At 34.8% G+C, this 19,898-nt stretch overlaps 1 protein-coding gene across 3 annotated transcripts in view; it reads left to right on the top strand.

The window, feature by feature from the left end:
• The window catches only part of LOC306855760 (AP-3 complex subunit beta-1-like), a 66,370-nt gene that overhangs the window by 35,896 nt on the left and 10,576 nt on the right, over positions 1-19,898 (top strand). For all 3 annotated transcript variants that reach the window (XM_079394608.1, XM_079394606.1, XM_079394607.1), the window contains exons 22-25: positions 2,707-2,810; positions 10,976-11,204; positions 13,778-13,862; positions 15,814-15,911. In XM_079394608.1, the coding sequence (XP_079250734.1) occupies positions 2,707-2,810; positions 10,976-11,204; positions 13,778-13,862; positions 15,814-15,911 (516 nt within the window). The remainder of the gene's footprint in view (positions 1-2,706; positions 2,811-10,975; positions 11,205-13,777; positions 13,863-15,813; positions 15,912-19,898) is intronic.

The raw sequence follows: 19,898 nt of genomic DNA, 5'->3' as shown, positions 1-19,898 counted from the left end.
CACTATTTAATTTAAATAATTAAATAGTGTAGTGCTGTCATCCAAATTCAAAGTTTTTGTTAACATAATATATGTGTGTACTGTGTATATTTATTATGTATATATAAAACACATACAAAATATATTTTGAAAATATCTACATGTATATATTTATATTTATATAATTTATATTAAATATAAATATATTTAATATAGAAATATAAATTTTTTCTTAAATATATACATGCATGTGTGTGTATTTTTATATATATATATTGGTCACATACACAATTATACAGAGTATAACCAGCAGTGACATGTAGGTCAGGTCCGCTCCAAGGACAGTGCAATTATGTAGAATACAAATATTAAGAAAAAGAAAAGTAGAAAAAATAAAAGAATTAAATATAAATATAAATGTGCAGGTCAGTATGTTGTTGACTTAAATAGTAATATAACAGGAATGTGCAAAAGAATGTGCAAAAACGTTCTAAAGGGTATTTAATAGCAGCAATATGAGGTAGAGAAAAATTATGAATAGCTTATTGATATAGTGATATTTACATGGAGTCAAGTGATATTAAGTTTAGGAGCCTGATGGCCTGGGGGAAGAAGCTCCTCCTAAGTCTATCAGTTTTTGCCATCAGGCTATGAAAGCGCTTACCAGATGGAAGCAAAGTGAATAGACGGTTACCAGGGTGATTTGAGTCCTTGATGATTTTGACAGCTCTATTTTTGCAGCGTTTGAGATAGATGTCCTGCAGAGAGGGGAGAGCAGACCCTTAGCTAAGCGCACAACTCTCTGTAGTGCTTTGCAGTCCTGATTGGAGCTGTTTCCATACCACACTGAGATGCACTGAGTCAATACACTTTCTATGGTCCCTGAATAGAAAGTTTTCAGGATTGCTGGTGAGACCCTAAATGTCCTCAGCTGTCGCAGATGGTACAGTCTTTGCCTGGCTTTCTTAACCTGTGTTTGGATGTGTGTAGTCCAAGTCAGGTTCTCGGAGATGTTTACACCGAGGTACTTGAAGCTACTCACCCTCTCCACAGGGGTCCCACTGATTATAAGAGGAGTGTAGGGCTGCTGCAGTCTCTTCCTAAAGTCCATGATCAGCTCTTTAGTTTTGCTCACATTCAGAGAGAGACAGTTGTCCTGGCACCATGATGTTAGTCTCTCTACCTCATCCAAGTATGCGGTCTCATCATTGTTGGAGATGAGGCCCAGAACCACAGTATCATCAGCGAATTTGATGATAGATGTGGAGCTGTGAGAGGACACGCAGTCATGCGTGTAGAGAGAGTAGAGCAGGGGACTCAGGACACAGCCCTGTGGGGCTCCTACGTTCAGGGTGATGGAGTTTGAGGTGAACTGGTCAACTTTCACCAGTTCACCTCAAACTCCATCACCCTGAACGTAGGAGCCCCACAGGGCTGTGTCCTGAGTCCCCTGCTCTACTCTCTCTACATACACACATACATGCATACATACATACATACATACATACATACATACATACATACATACATAATAAATACGCACAGTACACATATATATTATGTAAACAAAAACTTTTATTTTGGATGCGATAAATCGCTATTAATCATTTGACAGCACTAGGTGTTTGTTTGTGTGTGTGTGTGTGTGTGCGTGCGCTTCATGGCTTGTAACTCTTAAACAATGACTTTTTGTAAAATCCCTCTGAGAAAAATTATTTGGAAAAATACTTCCAGAACCAAGGCCAAAATCATTAATGCTGTCATATTTCAACCTAAAGATTCTTAGCGGGATCTGGACCGTATTTTGTGGTGCTCTTTTAGCATATATTTGTAAAGACATTGCATAGATAATAATTACAAAATTAATATTTTTTGTCTAATAATTACTAAAAATACACACAAAAAATTAGATGAAGTTGTTTGTCTTTAATTAGATGTTAACTTTAATATGATACTTGTCAGTGTTGAAATACAAGTGCAGAGCCTAAAGTTAACACTCGCCAAGCACCAAATGCGAGTAAAAATCAGTGTTGGTGAGTATATTAAACAGTGTTAATCACCAATTAGCTGATAACTTTTTAAAAATGTATTCTAACAATGCCTGAGAATGCGATATGGTATAGCATGATTATCAAATTGCAAAGACTGGGTTGTAATTTGATACAGTATATCTAATCTGCTGTGTTAAGGTCATTGCACTGTCTGAAATTTTTGCATGCGTTTTTTCGTATTCCTCATCCTATCCTATCAAAATGCATGCTACGGAATGCGAAAACGCAGAAAATCGAACCTGATCCGATTTTTTTTTTTTTATGACGGACGAACGTTTTGCAGGCAGTGTGTAAATGTGATTGACACAACGTGAGGTTGTATTTATTTTTTAACGTGCGAAAATTTCAGACTCAGTGTGCAGTGACCTTAAGTGCATGATTAATCATATAAATACAATAGAATGTTGCTTGCTTATCTGTAAAGGATACACATGATGATGCCTTAACATTTAGACAAAGCTATATAGGTACCTTATACTCGTTTTTTGTGCTGATTTTAAGGGGAAATTTGCATAATGCAGTTAAAACTAGTAAAATGTGTTAAATAGAGACAAAACAGAAATCTCAATATGCTGTTTAGTTAGGTAGTTCAATCTCTTTTGCAACAGGACCAATTAATGTATTGATACATATATATATATGGGTTTTAATGCTGTTATTGTTTTTTGTTTGACAGTCTTGCCCGCGGTGGTCACCACACCCAAGAGCTCCATCCTGTCTCCTAGTCTGCTGTCTGACCTGCAAGGGCTCTCGATCTCACTCACTGCATCGGCCTTACAGGTGTGTGTCCGTCTGACTTCATGTTGATGTTATAATAAAGCTCTCTTGAATACTTTGAGTTGATTTGTTTGCATTAAATGACTCCTAAACTATATATTCTTCCTGTTTGGGTTTATTTTGCGTTAATGACCGGCTGACTGTACATTATACCACTTCCTTTTTATAATTTCCCCTCCAGTCTTTTGTTTGTGTCCATCTAGACGTCTTCTATGTTCTTTGTTTCTTTTTGTTCTGCTGTATTATAGATTGGTTTTTCATTGTCTTCCCTCTTTCTTCTTCTCCTGTGTGCGTCCAGCGTGTGTGTGTGTGTGTTGTCAGCGTATGTGATTGTTGACCTTTTGCAGTATGACGGCTCCTTCCTCTCCCGTGAGAGTCCTGTGTCAGGGAGAGAGGGATGTCAAGAGAGCGAGAGGGAGGGAGAGATGTCAGTAAGAGATGAATGAAGCATGTGTGGTCATTTCTTCTCAAATACTATCTGTGTCTTTCTCTTTTAGGATTGACACATGAACTGTAATATCCCAGCGGCCCACAGACACCCCCCGACAATAACACACATACTATACGCGTGTTTATAGACCTGTGCTGCTGTCATATTTCAACCTAAAGATTCTTAGCGGAATATGGACCGTATTTTGTGGTGCTCTTTTAGCATGTATTTGTAAAGACATTGCATAGATAAAGATATTTTTGCATAGTAAACACAAGCAAAAGTTAATGTACAATATAGATACATAATATTAAAAACAGTGTGAAATATTATTCAAATTTAAAATAATTTATTTATTTGAAGCTGAATTTTCAGCATCATTACGCCAGTCTTCAGTGTCACATGATCCTTCAGAAATCACTCTAATATGCTGACCAATAAATATTTATTAGTATTATCAGTGTTGAAAACAGTTGTGCTGCTTAATATTTTTGTGAAAAACATAATGCTTTCCCCCCCCCCAGGACTCTTTGATTAATCATTTATTTGAAATATAACCCTTTTGTAATCTAATTTTTACTTTTGATCAATTTAATGCATCCTTGCTAAATAAAGTATTAAATTCTTTAAAAAAAATCAATTCAGTGCTAACTAAAATAGTCACTTGTCTGATCATCATATTAGTAGACCTGAAAGAATTGTGTAAACTAGCAATAAACTGGTTAAAAACTAAATAACTAGCTGTTATCAGATTAACAAAACCAACTTGTCAATTGACAGTTCTTATTATTTGCCTGGAAATAATTTAGATTTTTATCTGCCATTTTTCTTTAAAAGAAAAGCAAACGAGTTAGTGATTTGTGGATTTACTCAGTAATGATTGTAAAGCAGGGCTAATAAAGTCTTATTGATTACATACAGTATTGTGAAAAATAAGTTTTCATTTGAACAAATGTTTAATTTTGTTTACGTCACACATTCTGACCTTTATATTACGATTTCCTGATCCATTCCATCATTTTCTCCAGTTCTCTGTATCATTAATATTCTAATATTATAAGAAAATACTTTTTGTTTTCAATAAAATGTCAAAAAGCATGCAAAGGTCATACCGATTTATTACTTTGAGTATACGAGCATGCTATTAAACTCCAGACATCTTGCTGACAGCGCTGTGGTTGAACTATGATTGCTGATAACACACAATCTTTGATATCCCAGAGTCGGAGAAAACTTTTAAACTTCCTATAGGTTCCAACCTCCATCTGTCAGAATTCCTATTCTCCTCCTGTCCATCACTGCAGGGTTGCCCCTGTGACCTGTATTGGCGCGTTGGGCAGGTGTCAGCGCTGCCGCTTTGATTGACAGCCTCGTCAGGCTCGGGCCACTGCGCAGCTAGAAGCTGTTAGGCACAGGTCATTAGAATACTACCCACGAGCCTCGGCGGGCAGGCTAATCAGAGCTGAAATAAAGGGTGAGATTGAGAGAAAGAGAAAGGGCTTATTTAAAGTCAATGCTATGCATAAATACATTACAGGCCACTATAATCTTAGTCACGGTGGATAAACCTCATCTCTCTCACTCACACATACATGCATTCAAACGCGGGCATTCATTATGGCGTGTCACGTCACACAGCTGGTTTTCTTAGCTGCGTGCATGCAGATGTATGAAAATATATTCATACGACACGGTTGCGAGTGTGTGTGTGTGTGTGTGACTGGCCAGCGCGGGTGCAGATGAAATAACGGTGTGTGAAATAGAGAGACACTCTGGTGCATTCTGGGACGGTTAGCGGCGGTATTTAGCCGATCCGGGGTCAGTGTGCGAACTATCTGCCTGGGCTCCTCCCGTTTCTAATAACATTTTGACGTGCGGATCTGCTCTGAAATACTGTTTAAGCGCGCGTCTGGGGAGCCGGCTGATAACTTTTCATTCATAATTAGCACAGGGCGAATGGGGGCCGAACGCAGGGCATCGGAGGGAAATTGAACTGTCAGTGTAGGGCGAGCGCGGGGCGAACGAGGGCGAGCGCAGGCTGAGCGCGGGGTGGGGGGCATTTGACCCCATCACAATCCGGGGGCCGCGTCATAATTTGTTCATTTGGTGCCCATCAGCCGGCCGGCGTTGCCGTGGTGACCCTGTTCTTCTCGGAGCACGCTCAGTGCCGTCCTCATTATGACTCAGCAGCAAGGTAGAAACGCACGTGGAGATGCCGACTCGCACTGTCAATCACATGTGCTTTACGCTGGACACGTTTAGCACGGCTTTTTGAGCACTATAAGACACTTTGGTTTGATTGTGTGCAAGTATCAGTGTTTCCCACAGGATTTTGTGAGACTATGGTTGGTTGAACATTGGGGGTCCAAGAGTATGAATTTTTAAATGTATTTTCAAGTTAAATGCATCAGTATGGTGAACTTTGAGAGAAAAATTAAGAGCATCAACCCGTTTTGCAGTGACCAAACTGAACAGAAAAAAAAAATAAAAAATCTATTTGCATTGATGTTGATCTACATTTTATAGTGGACTCAAATAAGGGTTATTATAGTTAACTAAAACTAAAAACATAAAAAAATCCCCTTTTGTTTTTTGAAATAAAATAAACATTAAATGAAATAAAATAAAATATATTTTATTTCAGCTAGTTGCTAAAGCAACATTTCTCTTTTTTTGTCTAACGTGATGTATTGAAATAACTGAAACTAAAACTGAGATTAAAATTAATAAATTAAATCGTAATATCAAATTAATATTAATAATATAATTCATTAATATAATATAAAAAAATAAAATAAATAAATAAAAATAAAATAGTTATAATTAAAATACACATCAAAATTATTATTTATTTTTTTACTGGAATTAAAATTTAAACTGAAAACAAAAATATCTCAAATTTCAAAATATCTCAAAATACCTTAAAATTCTAAATATTAATACAATTAAAATCACACCAAATTAGTTATGATATTGTTTCAGTCTGCATAATTATTAATAATAATAATAATAATAATAATTGTTATATTGTAATAACATTTTTTATACATCTTAAATTATGCATTATTGTATACATAATTATTGTAATACATCTGCACTGTGACAGTGAATAATGTATCTTAATTATTTTAGCTTACAGTAGTAAAATTACAGTATGTTTTAATTTCTTCACTCGATACCCTCAATCTTTACATTTCGGTGTTTAGTTGACAGCAAGTTTTTCATTACAATTCTGGTTGAAATTCTGTAATCGTCTGTTCACAAAAATGTAAAAATAAAAATGCTAATGTGAAAATAAATTGAACCTGCCACATGTTGTATTCCCAAATGGAAGTTAAGCACATGGAGTTAGCAGAATTTACTGTTAACCAAGTCGCTTTGAGATGCTGAAAACACCAGATGCTCATGTGTAATGAACATAGTGACACTCTTTGATCTGAAACACAATACAGGCAATATATAATACACGCAATAGATACTTTGAGTAAAAAGTATCTGAGATTTGATAAGCGTACTAGGCCATAAAGTGATTTCGATTTTAGTTCTTTTAACTGATCTGTTACCCAAAAAATGTCACAAAACACAACGTGTTGCTTTTTTGTACATTTATATATTTCGCTACACAAAACAAACAAACTCCTATTTCTTTACATTTATTTCACAGCCTTCAATATTAATCACGGTGACTTTTAACATCTGACAGGATCAATGCATGCACACACCTCGCCAAATGACATTTTTCTCTTACAGAAAATCTCATAAACAAATGAATTAGATTTCAAACAACAATAGAAAATAGATTTTTAATTCTCTCTGCTGTATGTCCTCCGTTTATCCTTCGTTTCCCTCCTCTGGTTTCTTTCTCTCTCTCTCTCTCTCTCTCCCTCTTTATCCCAGCCAGTGGATGTGTTTTGCATCTGTCAGCAGAATTGGGTGGCAGCTGGACAGAGAGGATGCTGGGATATGTGAAGGTGACTAGAGCGAGTTGTCATCCATCACTGAGGTTTCCTTTAAGCTCATCCATAATAGAGCCCCTCAATCAAGCTCCCCTTCACACGGGAGACATGTCCGAGCGTGTGTGCGGGACGCTGCGGTCAAGGTTGCTCTTTTCTTTCGGTTATTTACTCTTCCACCGCCCAGCGGAGTTGACCACTTTATAGGACGCGAAGTGTGTGTGTTATATTGGTGATCATAAGCGCTGTGTTGTATATTGGCTCGTCCAGTCCTTGAGGACACTGACAGGAGCGGTTATCATGAAACGGTGGACACAACGTGCGCGTTTCTGTGTGGTAAATCTGACGCTGTAAACATTATGGCTACTTTTATCAACACAGCTTGACACCTCCAAAAGCATGGCTATAAATTCATGGTGTGTGCGTGTGTATGCGTGTGTGTTTTTGTCGAAAGCTTACAAAAGGATATGACGTATCTAAAGGTGCTTTCAGCTGCACATAACTGCTGTGTTCGTATAACGGTGCTGTTTTAGATAAACCAACTCATTCATACTGTCAGGTTTCAAACCAATTTTATTTTGGTTTTGTCTAGTTTCGGTTGCGCCATCCGTCATGGTGATTGTAGGGGATGTGCAGGCCCATACAGAAGCAAATTTCCGCAGAATTCGAACGCCCATCATTTTTTTCTACATATGCCCCACCTTCGTTTTTTTTTTTTTTTTTTTTTTTTTTTTTGGTAAATAATTTTATAGTTGATACTTGATTTGATGATATTAATTTAAAATGTATCAAAATAATTTTAATGTTAACTTAATGTTTAATTAATTTAATTTAACATGTATAATGTTAAATGTATTACGATTGTATTAATAATGTAATATTATTTATCTGTATTTAATTTTATTTAATATGAATAATGTAATTTATCAAAATGTTTTATAATGTTAATATTATATATAAAATAATGTATTATTATTATATTACCGTACTGACCCGAATATAAGACAATGTTTGTTTTTTTTGGAAATGCATCTGAAAAAACACGGTCGTCTTATATTCAGGGTCTAGACCAGGGGTAGGCAACGTTGGTCCTGGAGTGCCAATGTCCTGCAGAGTTTAGATCCAGCTCTGAAAAAAAACTCATCTGCCTGTTAGTAGCTCTAGTAATTCTGAAGATCTTGATTAGCTTGTTCAGATGTGTTTGATTAGGGTTGGAATTAAACTCTACAGGACAGCGGCAATCCAGGACCGACGTTATACCCTTGGTCTACTCTAGACTTTGACATGTCAATAATACACCCACAAAAATAGGTGGCGCCAAAAACGCATAAAATGCGCGTGCCATGAAATATGTAATGTAATGTGTGTCGTAAAGATTGCGAGTGAAAACAAAAGAAAAAGAAAATGCTTACAGTGGCATGAGTCGTAACTGTCATGTTAGCCTGATGGGACCAAACTTCCTCAGTAAGTGATTTTAAAACATAAGACCCAGATTTGAAGACCACAATAAGATTTCACTTCTACTGTTAATACAATTTTGGTAGGCTACTATGAGATGGATAGCCTAAATGTTATATAATTCAGATGGGCTACCTGTTATTTGTATGGTATATCAAAAAGTATTTAAATGTCATTAAAAGGGGGGTCGTCTTATAATCAGGGTCGTCTTATATTTGGGTCAATACGGTAATAAAATATTTTTATTTAATATTGGTTTTATTTTTACATGTTTGTTTTTATAAAATATTTTGTTAAATAATATAATAAAAATAATATTAATAATAATTGCATAAGTAATTTAAGTCATAATTTAATATCATCAACGGTCAATTTATATTTCATAATATTATTAACATTATATTAAATTGTTATATCATTGTATTTATAATTTGATGTTATTTATCTGGATTTAATAATTACATCATTTCATATATTTTAGTATTAAAATATCATTTAACAAAATATAATGTTTTATAATAATATTAAAATAATGATGGTTATATGAATAATTTAGTCAATTTAATATAATTTGTAAAACATATTATTTTAGATTTTTTATATTGTTTAATAATAAAAGTATCAGTTATATTACAAAATGTTATATTGTTTTAGCTGTTAATATGAATTATTTTCTGCTATGTTTAACATATTTTCTTTTTACCATTTTTAAACCCATTTCCTAGAATTCTTCTGATTTTTTTTTTCTGCAAAATCAAAACAATGTGTTGATTCTGACCTAGTGTTGTTTTGTTACTGTGCATTAACATTAACAATGTTAAATAATTCAGAACTGAGCAGTGAAAACATTACCGGTGCGCAAACAGAGCCTTGAGGAACTTCAGTATTCAGAATATGAAAGGATGCTATTTTTCTTTGCACATTTTTACATTAATTCTGTTGCACTGTTTTTTTGCATTTTTGCACTACTCTATGAAAATACTCCAGTGTTGGGTTGCAGATGGAATGCATAGCTCGGAGGGATTGCTGGTGTTGAAGACCGAGCCACAGCCAACAAATAAATTGCAGGCAGAAATGTCATCCCTGTCCAGGTGTTCAGGAGTGCAGTGTAGAGCCAGAAAACTGCCATCAGCCGCCGATCTGTTCTGCTGTCACACGAGCTAGAGAGAATCCAGAGAGTCAGGAGTAATGCATTGAGATGTCAGTGGTCTTTCAACACTCGTCATATCGATGGCAGCCTGTGTCACAGGACGCAATTCAGGCATGACGCTTGGCCTTTCTTTTCTTTGGGCCATTACAGTGATTTTCTTGATGCAAACTAGTGTAAATCAGGGATGCACCATTAGAGCCATTTTTGCTGATAAAATTGCAGATTATATTTGTCATGGCTGATATAATGGTCCATATTATACACTACCATTCAAAAGTTTGGAGTTTTTTTTATGAAAGATACACAGTATTGTATAGCAAACATGCATTCCATTTTTTAAAAGTGACATTAAAGACATTTATAATGATAGAAAAGATTTCTATTTCAAATAAATGCTATTCTTTTGAGATTTTTATACATAAAAAAATATCCTGAAAAAAATGGTTTGCGCAAAAATATGAAGCAGCACATTATGGTAATTATTATGCATTATTATGGTAACTTTAGCACAGATGCTTTGTAGAACCACTGGTATTTGGAAAAAAATCTAGCTCTGTTTCCACTCTTCTTATTTTATAAATGACCTAAGACAGCATTAAGAGCATCCTAGCATTACTCTAACATTGCATTTAGTTTCGCTAATGTGTTCATAATGAAAATAGCCTTATGCCTCTCTATCATCTTCATCTGTGTCTCAGAGGTTTTGCATTAAGATAAAAGTTAAAAGGTGGCTTTATTAAGAGGGCTGATGGTTGCTCTTTATGTACTGCCTTTTCTTTTTCATGTCTGTACAAAAGTATTTTTGTATGTTTTATGTGAACATTGACATGTTACACATTTTATGTCTTAAAGTTTTAATTAATTGCCAAAATAATGACTGTTTTCATACAGGTCTCCTCCTCTCATTTTCTATTGGTCAGACAAAAAAAGAATTAGATCAAACATGGTCAGGAATAATGCAACTCAACTATAGTCTTGAATATTACTTATTTACCACCACTAATTATCCAGAACACACTGCTGCTGATCATAATGACCGAGTTTCTTTTCAATACATATTGTTCTTTCCTTTTCTAATCAGTTTGTTGCCAACTGCAGGTGTTCTCTTCTCCGTCTTTGTGTATTTCTTGCTTGTCAGTTTGACGCTGTTTCTTGGCATGTGCGTGTCTCCCTGCAGGCGAGTTCTCCCGTGTTTGTGCCAGAAACCTCCCATGAGCTGCTCCACAGGATGACGGGTAAAGGTTTGTCCGCCCAGTACCGCTTCACCCGGCAGCCCTGTATCTATGGCAACAGCATGGTATCCCTGCAGCTGACACTAAGCAACAGTAGTGACCAAGCCCTGGAGAACATCCACATCTCTGAGAAGAGTTCCACTGGACAAAACATCCACCGCTTTAATGCTATCGGTGAGCTTCACATGTGACTAAATGGAGTTTACCAGGACTAGCTGTTAATGTGTAATGCACAGGGATCATAACATGGAGAACCAGATTTCCGTGCTTTTGCTTGCTTTTGAATGTAGAGTTTGAAGTGCAAATCATTCTGAAATTGGCACAAACATGAGCATATTAAAAGAGTCTGCATATTGAACATATTGAACAGTCACGTTTATCAATATCAACACCTATTTGGCAACTACTGCTTACTTTCATATTTTTATTTTTTTTATTTTAATCATGGTTGTTGTTTTTACGCTGGGTATTCTTATAGTTTTGTGCATTGGGCATTCATATAATTTATTTATATTTTTTGTTTTAATTATATATATATATATTTTTTTTGCATTAGGTGTTTATTTACATTATTTTACTTAAATAGGGTATTCATTCATTCATTTTAATTATAGCAGTTTTTACATTGAGCATTTATTTATTGTAATCATAGTTTATTTTATTTTACTTTTTAACACTGTTTATTTATGATTATAATTAAATTTGTACAGTATTTAATTTTGTTTATTTATTTGAATAATAGTTTATTTATTCTTAGTTTATTTAAAAAATAATAATAGGTGTTTTTACATTATTATTTTATTTATTTTAGTTTTTTTTTTTACACTATACTTGGTTATGAAGTATTTTATTTATTTATTTAAAGTATAGTAGGTTTTTTTACAATTAGTTTTTATTTTAATAATGGTGTTTTTTTTTTACCTTATTTTATTTATTATTTTTTATGTTGAGCTTTTTTTAATTACTGCTGTTTACAGGTATTTATTGTTGTTGTTATTATTATATTGTACTTCGGTATTTATTTCTTTATTTATTTTTACATTGGTTCGTGTATTATCTTTACTTTTTCTCTCTCTCTTCCAATCAGGGATTTTGCGGTCCTATTTTCACCCTTTATTTAGTTGAATCGTTCTTTCTCTGATTGTCATGTAAATTTTAATCGGTTCAGCAGACCTTCTAAATTTAGCAGAATTCAAGAAGGCAACCCATTAATTTTCAAGGTGTTTAGTAACTATTAACAGTCAAATTAGACATTGATAAATATTAGTTATTAATCAGACTGTCCAGCTGAGACTTCTCCAGCACACACACTCACATTCTCCCTCCTTCAGCCTGTATTAATGCAGCTGATATGATTTCAGCCGGTGTATCGATTAGCAGAGGTCCTCTCATCACACACACGACTCACAGTGGTGCACAACACAAACACACACTCACATTCCCTATGTTTTCTCTCGGCCTGTTTCTCTCATTCTCTGTCACAAAGCGGTATTAGTCATTCACAGGAGAGGTTTGGGCTTTATAACATTAAATTGAACCATGCTCGTGTTGTTAAAGCATCATAAAGATGAATTTCATGGCTGGGAGGGATCAAGAAGAGATGAAGCTTCTTTATACTGTGCTGCAATTTCAGTTCAACTCTACACCAACTATTTCACTCCTGTTTTTTTCCCTTCCATCCTTCCTTCTGTCCTTTCTTCCTTTCATTCTTCTTTTCTCCCTTTTTTCTTCCTTCCTTCTGTTTTTTCTTGCTTAGTTACTTCATTCTGTTATTTTTTCCTTCCATCCTTCTGGTTTTCCTTACTTTCTTCTGACCTTCTTTAAACTCTTCCTTCTGGCCTTTCTTTCTTTCTTTCTTTCTTTCTTTAATTTTCCTTTATTCTTTCCTTCCTTCCCTCCTTCATTTCGTTAATTCTTCCTTCCATTCTCCTGGCTTTCTTTACTGTCTTCCTCCTTTAATTTCTTTCTTCTGGCCTTCCATCCTTTCTTGCTTCTTTCCATCTTTACTTACTTCAATTTGTCTTTCCTTATTTTTATTTTTATTTTTCTTCCAGTCTTCCATACTGTCTTCTTTTTTTCTATCTTTACTTCCCTCTATTCTGTTTGTCCATTTTTCCTTTCTTTCCTTACTTCCTGCCTTCCTATTTTCCTTCTGTCCTTCCTTCTTTCCGTTTTATCTTACTTCCATCCTTCTATTTCTTCTTCCTTCTGTTCATCCTTCCTCCCTTTTTTCCATCGTCCCCCTTCCTTTCTTCCTTTGTTTTTTCTTCCCTCCATCTATCCTTCCTTGCTTCTTTCTTTATTTCCTTTAGTTCATCCTTCATTCTTTCTATCCATCCTTGCTTTTTTCTTTCTTTCATTCCTTCTGTTTTGTTACTTCCAATCTTCTGACCTTGCTTTTTCCTTATTCACTCCTTTCCATTCTTACTTCCTTATTCATTAAGTTTTTTCCTCTATTCCTTCCTTCTGTCTTTTCTTCCTTCCATTTATCCTTCCTCCCTTTTTTAATCTTCCCTCCTTTCTTCCTTAGTTTTTTTTTTTTTTACCTTCTTTCCTTTTTTTCATCATTCATTCCATCCATCCATCCATCCATCACTTCCTTTTGTGTATACTTCATGCCTCCTGACCATTCATCTTTCTGTCCTTCCTTCCTTGCTGGTTCTACGTCTTTCTCTGTAGAATTAGATTGATCTTGTGGTTTTGATTGTTCAGACAGCATGCTGACAGATCTTTCTCTCTCTCTTCAGAGCGTTTGGAGCCGCAGGCGTCAGTAACAGTGTCCATGGGCGTTGACTTCAATGACTCCACACAAGCTGCAAACTTCCAGCTGTGGTAACAGTTCACTACATATCATATACGGCACACATTGTTGAGAGAAGCCATAATCTTTAAATCCCTAACCATTTCCATCCCTACCTCGAGTCATTATGCTTCAGTAGCACTAAAACCCTTGGATCAGGTCACTTTGACACATCTGAGAACGAGGCACGATGGTGTTTGCTTTCCTCAAAAACCTACGTTCAGCAAAAACATGAATACACACTCACTATGTGTGTTATGATGGCGCTAGCATGTCATTATACAGATTAAATTACTATTGTTCATTATCCTTACACAGGGGGAAATAAGACAAAAGTAATTGTTCCCCATTTCAATACGTTTTTAAAAAATATATTATTACCGAATCGTGTGAATGGTAATAATATGCATTACATTTTTTTTTTATAATCTAATTTAGAGCGATTACACTTCTCCACAAAGCTTGTAATTGTTTTTTTCTTTTTTCGATTACGCCGAAGGCTTTTGTGATCGATACAGTGAAATAGCCAGGCGTGAATAACATCACCATAAACAGCCAAGCTGAAGAGAGGGAGCGAGAGAGCGACCGGTAGATTATGTTTGCTAATGGAGCCAATGTGAGTTCAATGACATGGAGACGAGTGGGCGCAGGTCAGGCCTGCACGCGTGTCTGTGGCCCTGGACCAAAGCCGAGCGGTTTAAGGAGGGATTCGGCCCCTCTCTATCAGGGCTGCGTCAAGAGATTATGCCGTATTAGACAGTAATACCTGGATTTACTTTGCACGTTGATCCCTAGCCCGCTTATTTGGTCTCTGAATCTTTTTCAAGCCTGTTTCCCCTCATCACCTGATCTCCGTAGTGCCCCTGTTCTCCCACTCCAGGATTCACTCCTTATTGGCTTCCTATTTCCCAGACTGCCACTCTTCATGATGGGAATTTAATGTCAGATTTCAGTCTTTATCGGAGTACCTGATAGTATTCTTTCCTATGGCAGGCCACAAACAGTGATGATGCTAATCAATACGAATATGAAAATAGAAATGACTTTCATCCTTCTCTCTCCCTCTTTCTTTCTGTCTTTCGTCTGTGGATCAGTGATGATTGATCCGGTGGGATGGTAATAACAGTTCTGTTTCTCAGCTAATTGGCTACTTACAAAGTAAACTGGCAAACCTGACAATCAATAACTTTATTATTTTAATCTTTTGGGATGAGAGGAGGGTCTTAAAACAAAATAGATTGTGTTGCAGCATCTCTGGTGAATGTAAAATGTTTTTACTTGTTTAAAAAGTGTGAAACACTATCACAACTTCCCTGAAATGTTTTACGGCTTTATCACATCAATTTGTTAGTTAACGTGACATCAGAATTGATCCAATATACTTTCTTTGTACATATTCCTGGTCTTTTTTCCGGGTTAGATTTTTAAATGTTTTCAGAAGTCTCTTACATTCACCAAGACTGCATATATTTGATTAAAAATTATATTTGATTAAAAATTGTGAAATATTATTGCAGTTTAAAATAATTTTTTTCTACTTTAATATATTTTAAAATGTATTTTATTTTTGTTATGAAAAGCTGAATTTTCAGCATCATTACTCCAGTCTTCAGAGTCACGTGATCCTTCAGAATTCATTCTAATATGCTGATTTGCTGCTCAAGAAATTGAATAATTAGGTTATTGTCAGTGTTGAAAACAATTCTGCTTCATATTTTTGTGAGAAAACATGGTAATTAAGGATTCTTTTATGAGCAGAAAATTCAAAAGTAAATTAAATAGACATTTTTTGTAACTGTTAGTGTTCACTGTCACTTTTGATCAGTTTAATGCATTCATAATGAAAAAAGGTATTAATTTATTTTCTCAACTCTCTTGCTAAGCGCACAAACTTTTGACTAGTAGTGAATATTTAGAAGGGAAACACAGAAAAAGATGGGCAGGTGTGTGGTGACCTTATTGTGCTGTTCTCTCTTCTTTCAGTACTAAAGAAGATGAATTCAGTGTGTCCATCCAGCCTGCGGTAGGAGAGCTGCTGCTGCCCATCATCATGAGTGAAGCAGACTTCACCAAAGAGCAGGGTAATACAAACACCTCTTAGCACTTACACAACACAATACTGATGCTGTAAACACAAAGAAATAACACTTAAACACCTCAAAAATACAGCACTGTCTCATCTTCAAAAACATCTACAGGACAAACCCCTCTCAAAAACCTCAAGGACATTTTACACAGGATTGGGTGATTTTATTTGAAAGCCTATATTTTAAGCCTATGTTCTGAAAAAGTCATTTTCCCTCTAAACTGAATGAAAAAATGTTGAATGCACAAAATAAAAAAAACTCAAAATCTAGATAACAGTATTTAGTCATTGAGCACAAAGAGGAATGATACCTATTTTTTTTTTATGCATGCAGCAGTGCATTAAAAAGTGTCCAAGTTGTGATCTGATACAAATTTTTGAAACGATTCACTGAATCAGGCAGTTTGATTCACTTGAATTTATTGAACTTACAAACTCAAAAGATGATCATAGACTAACTAGTTTAATGACGGTCTTTAGAAGACTTGATGGGGGGGGTATTTTGAAATTGTGATGTTAATTTTCTGCTATTGCAAATATATAATTAAAATTCAATGTATTGCCCAGCTAACCTAGAAAAACTGCATATGATCAGTTCATAAATTCACCTCTTGTTTCACCACTTTGAACGTTCGGACAACAGAAACAGTAAAATTTATCAATGAAAACATTTTATTGAGAATTTAGCTGCATCAAAATACAGTATGTGGGCACAGAGAGGCAAACAAATCTAATAATAAATAATATATGTACATTTTGCATTTTCAGAAGAAGTGAGCTGCCCTGTCTGCAAAAATGAAAACAGGCTTGTGTCAATAAATAGCTCAGTGCAAAGAAAGAGAAGCAATGGGAACCTGGTATTTCTTTTTTCATGTTTCTAATAGACATGAACAAGTTCTTTGAAAAACATCTATGATCTTTGAAACATCTAGTTTTTATGCTCTATGCTGACTATGGTTTCAATAATAATAAACATATATTTGCATTAAGCATCCATATTTGTCCATGCACATGTTTGAGTATTAAAAACTTGAAAAGTATTCAAGATACATTTAGAAAAAAAAAGTGCTATTAAGTTGTGATTAATCACTAGTTAACTCATGACAATCATGCGATTAATCGCGATTAAATATTTTAATCGATCGACAGCCCTAGTATATATAAATACACACACATACAGTATATATTTAGAAAATATTTACATGTCTATATTTATATTCATATAATTTATATTATAAATACATTTAATATATCATATTTTTCTGAAATGCATGCAAGTGTGTGTATTTATATGTACATAGTAAATATATACAGTACACATATATTATGTAAACAAAAGCTTTTATTTTGGATGCAATTAATAACAATTAATCGTTTGACAGCACTAAATAAATTAAATTAGTGTTAAGAAAAACCATGGCAGCATTTCTTATTATTTAGTTTAATGTACTAAAATAAAAATAAAAAATGTAACTAAAATAAAAAAATTTTACTGGAATAAAATGTAATAAAAAAAAAAACTATATAATCATAAAAAAAAAGATAATGTATAAAAGTATACAACAAAATGACTAAAACTTTAATATTAAAGTGAAAATGGAAAATATCAAAATAAGTTGTAGTTCCAAATATTATTTTATCTCAGTGATACTAAAATAATACTTGTATGTATGCATGTAGTTTGAATGAAATCCCATGTGGACAGGACTATCTGTCTGACCAATGACAGACTGGGTACAGGAAACCTTTATTAAAATATTAAAAAAATATATATAAAAAAAATAATAATAGTCATGCTTTCCTGTTATGTTATTGGAGTATGCAGTTTTGATTGAAAATTGTTTCTTTTTACATTTTTTAAATACATTTTTAATACATTTAATCTTTTTTTGTGTGTGTATTAGGTAAGTATTTGATTTTGAATACAGCCAATGTCTTAACCAGTTTTATCAATTTGGGGTAGGGCTATCAATTTTTGTGACCATGGAAACCTGTGTGTTTTTTCATTTGTGCAGTTACGTTAGTGACACACACTTCACCTTTAAACTTCTCCTGATCAAATTTGTTCCTCCTTCCTTGGCGCAACAAACCGTTTCAGCTGATAAAACCAAACACAAGCACGAGAAAACCAAAGAAATGGAAGCCAAGAAGAGAAAAGCTTGGTTTAGTGTGCATCTGGCTTGTTCAGATGCCTTTCGGGAATGCGCGCACACACACACACACACCTGGGCTGTTCAAATACCTTTCTCTGCTTTACGGCCCAACATTAGGCCAACATAATGAAGCAGACGCTCTTCGAAAGAAACGGCGGGTTTGATTTTTCATTTACGCTCAATGGATTCCTGCCTTGTCTTTTTAGAGAGCCGCCTATACCTCCACTCAGGACGACACGCGTGCGCACACATTTTAATGAGCGAAGAGAGTGCTTCCCGCCTCACTATTTACAGACGAGGAACAGGAAGTAAGGCGCTTTTTATAGCCAATCATTTATTCTTAATTGGTTGCTGTGGCAAAGGCTTTTAGCATAAGCTGCGCTATATTCATTTACTCCACATTTTCTCCACAATAGAGCCTAATGGACAGATTTAAGACTTTAAATGAGCACTCTCAAAACCTTGCCCCCTAAACGAGAGAGCGCGTGCGTATGTGTGTGTGTTTGCGTATCACTGTGCACTCTCACATTCGCGACGTTTGAAAGCCAAACTGAAGTGGGCCGCAGTTTGTGCCTTTCAGAAAGAAAAGCACCCAGTCCTTCTGTGTTTTTTAAGTGAAACACAACATTTTCATTAAGTCCAGTTTGGACGCATTAAGGCGTATTGTCTGCTGTGTTTCCCTGAAGAAGCTTGTTAAGGAGCAGCGGTGTGCTGCTTTTATGTGCATGTTACCATTCGACAAGGTTTATTCACGCCGTCTCCGGCTAATGTCCTGCATGGCCGCCGTGTTTCTCCGCTCGTTTTAGTCTTAATCAAGTCTAGCGGTCCAACGCAGCTCACAAATAACACATGCTCTTACCAAAGGCCGAAATGGTTTTGACCCCAGTATCTTTCATTCTGTGCTTGTCAGATGTTAAATATGAAAGACTGCACACATATACACACTAGGTTTGTCTTTCTACGAATCAGAGGTACACTTTAATTTTTAAGCTTTATGCAGAGCACAGATGTTTCTGGTATTTCCTTTAGTACACTGATTTAAGTTTTAAGGTTTTAAAAGGGTTAGTTCATTCAGAAATGAAACTGCAGTCATTGTTTACTCGCCCTTATGTTGTTTTAAACTCAAAATTTACACATACAAAACGTACAAACACACAAAAGTGATGGCATATTGATCACACAAAACTAAAGTCGCAAATCTAACCCCTTTGTACCTCTCAAATCTTTTTACTTAAATATCGCTCTTTATTTAATAGTGTAATAGTAGAACTTTTTTGGCATTATTTTTAGCATGATAGTCCGTATATACATATTGTCATTCAAAAGTTTGGGGCTCAGTTAGTAGAAATGAATACATTTATTCAACAAGGATGCATTACTTTGATCAAAAGTGACATTAAAGACATTTAGAATGTTACAAAATATATTACTATTTCTACTTTCCATCAAATAATTCTGAATTTTTAAAAAAATCACATTTTCGCAAATATTAAGGAGCTTTTTAAAACATTGATGATAAATGTTTTTGGAGCAGCATATTAGAATGATTTCTGAAAAATGACAGTGAGTAAAGACTGTAAATAATATGCACTGTAAGTCATATGTTTTTGCTGAGCATAAGACTTTTGAAAACATTAAAAAATCTTACAGACCCCACACTTTTGAATATTTTTCATCTTTCAAATTCATAAACGCACATGCTGCTATATACCGCAGATACTGTATATATGCTCAAAACTTACATCTGGGTCTTATAAGTTTAAATCCAGCTTGAGAACAATTTATATCAAATAATAAGAGACAAACGAAAACTGTGCAAATTGCTGATT

Source organism: Barbus barbus (genome assembly GCF_936440315.1).
Source record: "Barbus barbus genome assembly, chromosome: 36".
NCBI lineage: Eukaryota > Metazoa > Chordata > Actinopteri > Cypriniformes > Cyprinidae > Barbus > Barbus barbus.
This window is presented reverse-complemented; position numbering and strand designations above follow the sequence as displayed.